This window comes from Talpa europaea, assembly GCF_964194135.1.
Source record: "Talpa europaea genome assembly, chromosome: X".
In the NCBI taxonomy this organism is placed as follows: Eukaryota; Metazoa; Chordata; class Mammalia; order Eulipotyphla; family Talpidae; genus Talpa; species Talpa europaea.
Genome location: NC_140081.1, coordinates 94,345,640 through 94,355,986, shown reverse-complemented (window position 1 = coordinate 94,355,986; position 10,347 = coordinate 94,345,640). Strand labels below are relative to the sequence as shown.

General features: G+C 46.4%; 1 protein-coding gene across 1 annotated transcript; it reads right to left on the bottom strand.

Annotated features, from left to right (window-relative positions):
* Window positions 1-324: 324 nt before the first annotated feature.
* Window positions 325-1,170, bottom strand: LOC311187727 (melanoma-associated antigen 10-like; the record flags this gene model as incomplete). Its single annotated transcript, XM_084259051.1, has 1 exon — window positions 325-1,170. One exon carries the CDS (start codon window positions 1,168-1,170, stop codon window positions 325-327), a length of 846 nt encoding a protein of 281 aa, XP_084115177.1.
* Window positions 1,171-10,347: the final 9,177 nt, after the last annotated feature.

Here is a 10,347-nt window from a genome sequence, read left to right as displayed (position 1 = left end):
CACATTTCCAAGGGAACTTCTATTCCAAGTTCCGTGTTATCTTGTTCCAGATCACAAAATGAGATGGAAAATTTCCAGATTTGTTTTACAAAACAGCAAGAAGCTCACTTCTTAAACTGAATAAATGCAACACATCTGTGGCCAATGTCATCTGTGGACGCAGTACTCACAGTCAGTTAACCCTTGTGTGATGGGAACAGTACAAATAGCAAAAGGGAGAAAAAATCTTCATGTCGTGCAGCTGTGGTGCCCCCGGAGGCACGCCGCTGCCCCTCTGTTTAGAGTAAAGGTTGCTCTCTTCAAGCACAGAGGGGAACTTGGGCCTCAGACATCCCCAGGGGCCAGGGAAGGTGCTGGTTGTGGCGCTGACACAGGCCCCAGCTCCGGCTCGCCTACTGCCTCAGCCCCTACGCCGGCCCCAGACCCTTTGCCGGTTCCAGATTTCTCTCTCTGCTCTCTCAAGGCCTCCTCGTACCAGATAGGGAAGGCACTGGGGACAGTATCATTGATCTTGGCCAGAAACTCCAGCACTTTCATCTTGCTGGTCTCAGCGTGGGTCCTGGGGCCCCACAGGAACTCGTAGCGGGCAGGATCACTGCCAGGCACCTGCCGGTACTCCAGGTACTGCTCCCGCACCCACACTTCGGTGAGGAGCTTCCTGGGCTCCCCATAGATGAAGTGCTCCATCCCAGCATATACCCCCACTGCCCCCAGCACCTCCCAGATGTCCTCCTCTGGGGCACAGTTGCCGTCCATGAAGATCACGCCCAGGATATTTACCAGCAGGCCTGTCTTGGGCACGCTCTGCTCAGGGCTCAGCATCCCATTGAGAGTGAGGCCCAGGGTGTTGCTCAGGACATAGGAGTCGCCGCTGGGCTCTGCCTCCTCCACGTCAAGGCCGAAGACCAGCTGCAGGCACTCGCAGGCCTGGCTGAGGATCGCAGGGAAGCGCTCCTGGTCATTCTTGATGACGCTACTCAGCATCTCGGCCTTGGTGGTCGGCTCCTTCATGCGAAACTTCAGGAGCAGAAAGTCCACCAGGTCCCCCACCTTGTCGTCTATGGCATCTTTAAGCAAGGACCCGCCATCTGGCAGGGGCTCTGAAGTGCTTGGCTCCACCTCTTGGGTGCTGGAGTCATGATCTGACTTGAACGATGGAGTGGCAGACATGGCCGGGGGCAGTGGCAGACTGAGGAAAGCTTGGAGAGGACTTGGCAGCCACAGAAGCCTCCTTTGGGGTGCCTGGAGTCACGAAATAGCAGGAACAGGAAGAGGAGGAGAAGGATGAGGGTGGAAAGGAAGAGGAGGAAGAGGGGCCGGGAAGCCAAGGAGGTAGCTTCTTCCCCCTAGTCTCAGGAACCTGTGCACTCAAGGCCCGTGTGTCTCCTTTTCAGACTGAGGGCCCTCCTCAGGCATGCAGTGCTAATGCCTTAGAGCACGAGCTATGACCAACTTCAGTTGGCAGCCATGTGGACAGGAAGTGGCCAGTGGGACCCCAGGGCATGGGGATAGAAAGGATGAGCGGCCTCGGCTGGAAAGTGTTCCCTTGGCAGTGCTGACAAAGCCGCCTCACAGGCTCCTGGTTAGGGGCGCTCTGAGGCCTCATCTACTGCCAAAATCCTAGACAACATGAACCCTAAGAACCTGAGGAGGACGTGAGAGGGCTCCTCCAGGTGCAGGTGCCACAGTCCGAGGCTCTGGGGCTGACAGTGGGGCGGGGTGGGGTTGGGTGCTACGGAGCCCCCTCTGTTTCAGTGTTGGGGAAACCCCATTCAGAACGGACACCTCACCTTCTCTCCTGGTGCTGTCTGGGCTTCCTGTGAACTGTGCCCTGATGACTTGTGCCTGAAAGGTGAGGGCAAGGACTTCACCTCCTGGTTCCTGGTGTCCCTGTAAGAGGAAAGCCGGGGGTACCTCTCAGAATGCAGACAACAAGCACAGCCCTGGGTCCCAGTGTTGACAGAATGGGCGCCCTAGACTCTGTGGTACTCTCTGTTCTGGGGTGGGTAGTGTCCTCCATATTTAGGTCCTCAAATTTCCTAGTGGTGCTGGGGGCCCAGCCCTCTGCTGATCTGAGGTGAAGCTCTCAGAACAAGACCCCACAGCCCTCGGAGAGAGGAGAAAAATGTGAGGAGACTCCATGGCCACAACTGCCCAGGGCCTCCCAGGAAGGACAAGAGATGGCTGGATACTGTGGGGTCCATCTGCTTTGGCCTGGGGGTATGGTACTCTCACTGCTCACCTTGATCCCTGGCAGGGCTTCTGCCTGTTACCTGAGGCCACCCTCCTTAAAAGAACGGTTTGCCTTACAAGATACCAAAGATGGAAATGAGGGGGTACCACTTGCAGCTTCAGGTGTTTTCATGGCTAAAAGAAGGGGCAGGAGTTTGGGGTTTCCTGCATTCTGGTGTGGGTTCCCTCAAGGCTCTCCCAGGGTTCTCAATTTGACACCTGAGGTCTGCCAACACTGACAGCAGGCATTACCCTCCCTCAAGTTCCTTACTTCCTTCCGGTGGAAGCAGGCCCCATCTCCTTCTGCTGATTTAAGGCCCTGTTCCTCAGACCCAGTCTCAGGTATATTTCAACCCTGCCTGCGGAAGTCAGGAGGCCACATGGTCATTGGCTGGCCTCTGAGGTCTTCTCTGCCATACGATCCATCTACCAATACTCCCTTAATGTCCTCACCTTAACTTTAGTCCATGCTCCTCCTTCTGCCCACCTGAGGCCCTGCTCTTAGTATCAAGTCCCCAGTCTCTCACAGACCTGAATGTGGACTTCAGAACACCACATAGTCCTCCAGCCCTGAAAACTCAAGGAAGGCCCAGCCACACCGCAGTCAAGGTGAGGATCAGAGGGAGGACTAAGGGGACACACACAGACCCTCGAGGAAATCTCTGAGGGACCCAACAGCGCGGTCGGGGGAAGCACCCCCTCCACCTCAGGGAACTCGGGGACTCTGCCCTATTGAGGGGCCTCCTATTGCATCATGGAGGGCAGTAAGGTTGGTGTTCTAACCTTTGTGTGAATGCGTATAGTAAATGTGTTCCACCTCTCTACCTAGTGTCAGTGTGTAACACGTGTAGACTGTGTGCACATAAAGAGAGCCATGTGCATGCTCCTATGCAAAGACCCCCCTTTCTCTCAGACTCAGCTGTAGTAGTGGGGAAGCCACACGGCCTGCCCCACCCTGGGGCCTCCAGGACTGGTAACAGGGTGGTCCCCAGGAAAGGGGGAGGTTCCAGGTTCCCTGCCCCACCCAAGGGAGGGTGGCGCTGAGCAGGAAGAGGAGAAGCTGCAGAAGAGACTGAGGAAGGAAGCAGGATGGAGCCAGGAGACCTGGAGGAGGCGCGTGGAGCCTAGAGACACGTGAAGAAACTGCGCTTGTCTTTTGGTCGTGGACTGGGTGACACAGATGTGGGTGAGACCCGTGGGGAGGTGACCATGGCAGCTTTTATCTTGATGTTGATTTTGCTCTTTTCCTTCGGGCTTGTCTGGTTATTTCCGACCCTTTGCTGTGGGTCCCCACTGGAAGGTGCTTTAGACTTGGGGCAGGCTTTGGGGCTTTGCTCTGGGCCAGTCCCATTTGGATAGATTTTACCCACGAGGGGACGGGTAACTTTGGGTGCTTCATTTAGAAACTAGACTCTTTGCCTTTCCTGTATTGTTTCCTAGTTTTATTAAAGTTCCTTCCCATTAAAGTCTCCTATGTTTTGTGTTGATGTGGCGGATGGCAGAACCCATGTAGAACAGGCAGGTTTGTGGGATTTGGGCTGCCCCTCTCCCTGTCCTATAACAGATTTGGTGTCCAACGTGATTTAGGACAGAGCCATCCGTGGTTAGTCAGGCCCATGGGGAAATTGGGCTTCCCTTTGGCACTGGCTACCATAAGCGCAAATGTGATTTTTGGTTTCTCCAGTGTGTTTGTTTCATATGTCGATTTGCTGTTGAAAAACTGGCTTGGGCTTTGTGAAGATTCTGTGTGTTTGTGTGTAATTTGTTTGTAGTGACTTGCTAAGACATTTGATTTTGTGGAAATTGTTCTGCGCCAGTTTTACTCAAAATATTAGGCAGTACGTAGGACCATGTGGCCAGATCAAAGATGGCGTCTGAGGCCACTTGGAGTGCTCTTGTAAAATTCAGAGGTTCTTGTTGCTAGGACTTTGGAACTTTTTTTTCTTTCTTTTTGTAATCTCTGCTGTCTCATTAGCATTTCTAAAGGCAATAATGGTTCTTCTTTAATATGTTGCTTTGTCTTTGACTACTTCCTGCCCTGTGTCTGACCGGTTTTGCAAGCCAACTGTGGAGCAGTGGTGTTTTAATTAGCAAATGTATGCCTGGGTGTTAAGTGCAGAGTACCCTTAAGCAGTAACTGGTAATTGCTGGTAGCCTTGATGGATTCTTGGAGATAACTTGAATTTTTGCAAAGTCTGGATCAGAAAAATTAACAAGATTTTGTCTGAGTCTGAAAGGATTTGCTGCTGTGAATTTTGTCTACACAATTTGTTTTGGGCATGTTTGCCATTTTGAATCCTGGATTTGTTCAATTGCTGGTGTAAGACAAGATTCTAAGTTTCTGCTTCCTACAGAGGAAGGTCTGTTATGGAAAGCACTCTTTAGGGTGCATCATATAGCTGTACCAGGTTTTCATACCTGTGTTGTTGTTGTCCCTCCCTAGTGTGGGGGAGGTGTAATTTGTGCTTAGATGTTGAATCTGCTCTTTCAGCTTCTGTCCCAGAGTGGCTAACAGAAGTAAGGAGATGATTCCTTTTAATTGAAAGTTAATTACTGATAATTTGATTTTGCTTTTTCAGGTTCTATTCCAGGAAACCCAAGGAGTGCCTGCTTGGTGGCTAACAAGAGATGACTCCTTTTGCTTAAAAGTTAACTTTTATTCTTTCAGTTGCTGTGCAGAATACCCCAGGATTGACTTCTAACAAAAAGTCTTCAACACTGAAAACCCTAAGGTGATAAACAAGGTCATGTAACTCTTGTGATTAATAAAACTTTTCCTTCCTATTTCCAAAGTCTTAGGTTTGTAAGATGACAAGCGGAAATTTTTCTGCCAGCAACACTCCACATTTTTTTGGACTTGGACATTTTTTTCTGAGCCTATGGAGTAAAACTGCAGTTACATAACATATTCTACGTGGCATAACTTAAAAAAAAAAACTGTCTTTGTCTATATGTTGTATGTCTGTATGTCCTTGTGTCTGTCTTGGCCTAGAGAGGTTGAAATATTGGTATACGTGGTGCCCATAGACGTTGAAAAAAAAAGAGTCTCCAGTTATGAGAAAAACTAAAGGTTATGGTTTGATTGTCAACATTGTGCTACTGAACTAAGCCGGTGCCTTCATAGAGATTGAACATTGTTGTTTCTGTTATTTTTCTGATATTTATGGCAAAGCTTCCCAGAAATCTAAATTCAAGTACAAATTTGGTAGCCTGTCATTTGGCTGATGCAAGGAAATTTTGTGGAACCTCAGTAGAGCTCCTGAGACACTCCACGAAGTTTCTCCCTTTCCTCCTGGGAAGGCATTACATGAATTTGTTCTATTTGGCTTTTACCTAACGAAGTAAACTGGAAGGGAAGCATTGTCACTTGAGAAAATGGTAAAACTTTGGTATGTACAATATGTTAACAGTAGTTTTCTAAAATGTGCAAAAAAAAAAACCTCTCAGTATCTGGTATGTATGTAAATTGTCAATGGTGATTGTCACCTTGTAATATTGTATAATTCAATTGTTTCATATCTACAGGAATTGTTTCTGGAAATATAGGGAGAAAAGGTCTCAACAGATTCCTATTGATGGAACTGTTGAGAGTAAAAAAACTTTCCTACAAAGGACTGAATAGACCTGGAAATACACCTGACATTTACTAAGGTTTCTTTGACATAATACTGGAAATTTTTTTTTATGCATTCTGTCCTGAATCCACGAAGTTTTTGTTTTGTTTTTTTTTGTTTTGAGTAACCAGGATCTGCAGCAATTTTTTTCCAGCAAAGCTAACTTGTCACATTTTCTCTCCCCTTGATACCAACACAGCATACAAATAGTGGTAGTAATTTTTGCTACTTATCTTAGAGTCTGTTTTTGCATAACTTCCATAGGGATTTTGTCTGTTTTAACAAAAAAAATTGGACATAAGTTTGATTGTGTGGCTTTGTGTGGAGTTCTTCCAAAAAGTTGAAAAAGAGCTGAACCAAGAAGAGGAGAAACTGTTTGCTTTGTTTGTAGGGTTCCACAGACCTCCAAAGAAGGTGAGGAAGCTTGCCTCCATGGGCAGGACTGGACAACCCGGCCAACGAAAATGCCCTGGTACCCTCGAGAAGAGGAAAGCCCAGGTGGAGTCTGATGAGACCAACTTTATACCTGAAGCCTACGTCGACCGGATGCCACCGGTTCGCTCTGATCCTATATGGGGTATTTCAACAAAGCCAGCTAAAAATTGCTGTTAGTTATTTCTGCCCTGTGATTTTATGCAAAAATAGGAAAAATGGTTTAAAAGTAGATTTAGTTTGCAAACTTTTGCTATGCTGTTAAAAGTTTGGGATCAAGGTTGAGAAAATTTGTGTTTTACATCAGTTGAACCATTTTAACATTTTTTCCCTGTGATTTTGATATATTTGCTATCTTGTTTTAGCCAATGCTCCAAATTTTTTTCTTTTGGCTTGGATAATGGACTATTTTTAAGTAATGAAACTGTCATACTGGACATTCATGGACAATGCTGCTGACTAATTGTTGCTTCTCTTACACACATTGTAACCCTGAAAAAAAGACTGTCTCCTAAGATTACACCCTGAGATCTGTGCCACCATAGATATGGTGGAATAAAAATTAAAAGGGGGGATTGTAACAGGGTGGTCCCCAGGAAAGGGGGAAGTTCCAGGTTCCCTGCCCCACCCAAGGGAGGGTGGCGCTGAGCAGGAAGAGGAGAAGCTGCAGAAGAGACTGAGGTAGGAAGCAGGATGGAGCCAGAAGGAGACCTGGAGGAGGCGCATGGAGCCTAGAGACACGTGAAGAAACTGTGCTTGTCTTTTGGTCATAGACTGGGTGACACAGATGTGGGTGAGACCCGTGGGGAGGTGACAATGGCAGCTTTTATCTTGATGTTGATTTTGCTCTTTTCCTTCTGGGCTTGTCCAGTTGTTTGTGACCCTTTTCTGTGGGCCCCCACTGGAAGATGCTTTAGACTTGTGGCAGGCTTTGGGGCCTTGCTCTGGGCCGATCCCATATGGATGGAGTTTTACCCATGAGGGGACGGGTCACTTTGGGTGCTTCACTTAGAAACTAGACTCTTTGCCTTACCTGTATTGTTTCCTAGTTTTATTTAAGTTCCTTCCCATTAAAGTCTCCTATGTTTTGTGTTGATGCGGTGGATGGCAGAACCCATGTAGAATAGGCAGGTTTGCGGGGTTTGGGCTGCCCCTCTCCCTGTCCTATAACAGACTGACTCTGCTGCGGGGTCCGGGGTCCCTCAGTATCATGTCTCTGTCCCACCTCGACACAGGCGAGACCCGGTTCTCCCTCCGTGGCCCCGAGCCCAGCCCCCTACTATAGCTTTCCAGGGCTGATTTGGGAAGCAGGAAACAGCAGCCCACACTTGTCAGCTCAGTAGTGCCTCAAGGTGAGGCACTAAGTTGTAAACAATTTAAGGAGATTTGACATCTTTTAGAAGTCAGCTCCCCATCCATGAATATTTCAGATATTACCTTTGATAGTTGCCATTTGCATTTTGTTAGACTTCTTTTAAGGTAATTCTTGGATTTTCTTGCTGTGTGACGAGGCTATTGTCTATTCATTGTTCTACTTTGTTATTGCTTTTGTGTGGCAATGGTTTTGATTTTGCTAAAGAGATCTGCTCCACAACATCATTCTGAACTCTCCTTCCCTAGATTACTCCACATGCTTATTTCTTCACATTTTCAAGATAATAATCATACTGTCACTCTGTTTTCTCCAGTGTTCATTATGCTGCTGTCCACAGACCTGGCTTTTGTGTTCCAGTACTGTTTTTTTTTTAAATTATTTTAAGATTTATTTATTTATGCATACAAGGGCTGGGGTGTCGGCCAGAGGCGAGGGGGGGGTGGTGAGAGGACTCACCAGAGACAGAGTGGGGAACAGAACAGGCAGATCTACTGAAACACACTGCTGAGGGGAGACAGGAGAGGTCTGCTGGGCCATGTGGGTCAGCTCCCCAGCGATAGCTTCATAGTGGTGAGGCTTAACCCCTTGAGAACCAGGAAGGCCCCCTGTTTCAGTACTGTTTTGAGAACATTTCGCTGTAAGCGTGCTTCGTGCTGCTTTTAGGGAATAGAAGTTTCCTTTTACTATTAGTTTACTAAATATTCTTACCCTGTTGAATTTCTTTCAAAAGCTTTTCTGCACCCATTGAGATGATGGAATGCCTTTTTCTTCTTCAGTTTTTTAGTAAGAAAGTGGTATTTTTCTCATGTGAAGTCATAATTTCATTCTTTGGTAAAAGGCTGTACTTTTAAATCACCAATTGTTAGATATGCTACCAAATTATATAAAATATTTGACATGATTTGATTGAACTTGGCTGAGGTGATTTTTTTTTTTTTATAGAGGCATGCTTTATTTATTTGTTTGCTGGTTTGTTTGTTTTTTGTTTTGTTTATACATGCACTGGGTACAGTCAGAAGCGCGGGAGGGTGAGAGAATTCACCAGAGCCAGAGCGGGGAGCAGAGCAGGCAGAAGGACCGAAGTACACTGCTGAGGGGAGCAGCGGGTGGCAGGAGAGGTCTGCACGCCATGTGGGACCCTCCTCTGGTGGCCGGGGAGCAGCCGGGGATCGAACCTGCGCCGCAGAGGCCGCGCGCAGTTTCGCAACCCAGCGCTCAACCGCTGCACCACCGGGGAGGCCCTGAGGTGATTTTTTTTTATGGGGAGGATCCTCATCTGGTTTTTGAATCAAAAAGAACAACCCAGAGAATAAATTGAACAAGTGCCCTTATTTGTGTGTGCTTTGATGAGTTGACATGAGCTGGTAAGTTTTCTCTGACCACTTGGTAGAAATGGCCTCTAAAACTGCTTGTTCTGGAACATTTCATGGTGAGTTGGACTTTGCATATAATTTCAGTTTGTATGGTTTAATTCAAGTCATCCCTTTTTTATGGATCAATTTAATGAGTCTTTTTTTCCAAATAAGTGGTCAGTTTCACTTAGTTTTATCTTTCAATATCTGATATTTAAAATAAAAACTTATTACGGAAACTCTCAAACCTACGTAGAAATAAGAATACTCTGAAGAACCCCAAATACCCTGTACTTAATCTCAACAAACTTAAAAGCATGACCAATGTAATCCAGTTATATCCCCACCTAAGCTGCGTCTCAGCAGCTTGAATGACACGTCAAAAAAACAACTGAAGATCTCATACATACCACTGGCTCTCTAAATATTGCAATATGCATTTTAATGGATAAGAATTATTTTATAAAATAGAAACCCAATATAATTATCATTCCTTAGGCCTACAGATGATTTTTTAAAGTATTTTTTAAACTATAGGATCCTTCCATATGGCCTCTTTTTCTCTGCAATTTTTTTTTTTTTTTGGTGGGGAAAAATTATAGGTCTGGCCTTCTTTAGCCCTAACTTTCCAGGGTTATGAGGTGCTCCGGGGATCATCTTGTATATTTCTTACCCAAGTCCTAGATCTAGCCATTTCTCTAAAGTTATCTGGCTGCTTCTGGGGGAGAGTGATTTTAGAAACCTAAATCAGAGTGTTAGGCGTGCTCATTGCTACTGGGGAGCCCTTAGTCAAAAGACCCTCTCTGCTGACAAAGCAGTTAATCTATGCGTGTGTGTTAACATGTGTAACATCTATAAATATTTATAGGTGTAACCATCTACATCTAAATTAAGCTGAACATGACTTACACTGATGTTCCGGCTCTAGCCTGGTAACACAGGACCTGTGCTGATCTGCTCCCTCCCACTCCATCTGTCATAAATCTGGCTCCTGGCATCTGCCATCCATTTAATTAATGATTCAATTCCAGTGTATACGTGTAGCTGTACCAGCTCTGCTAACCCACGCCTTTGCATCCTCACGAGAAACAAGTTGATCAATTAGAGTGCCGTGTTTGTGGGCAATTCATTTCGCTTTTAGTCCTACAGACTCCACTCATCGCTGAGTTTACTTTCAGGAACTTCGCCCTCCTCCTGCTTCACTGAGGCTGTTTTCATAAGTCTGTAATGCCGCTAGCTTCTTTTGTGACAGCCTGCATTCCATCCTGAGGTTCCCTAACCTCCTGAATGACTTTTAAAGTTCGGTATTCACTTAAGTCAAGGCTGACTCTTTGCACTGTAA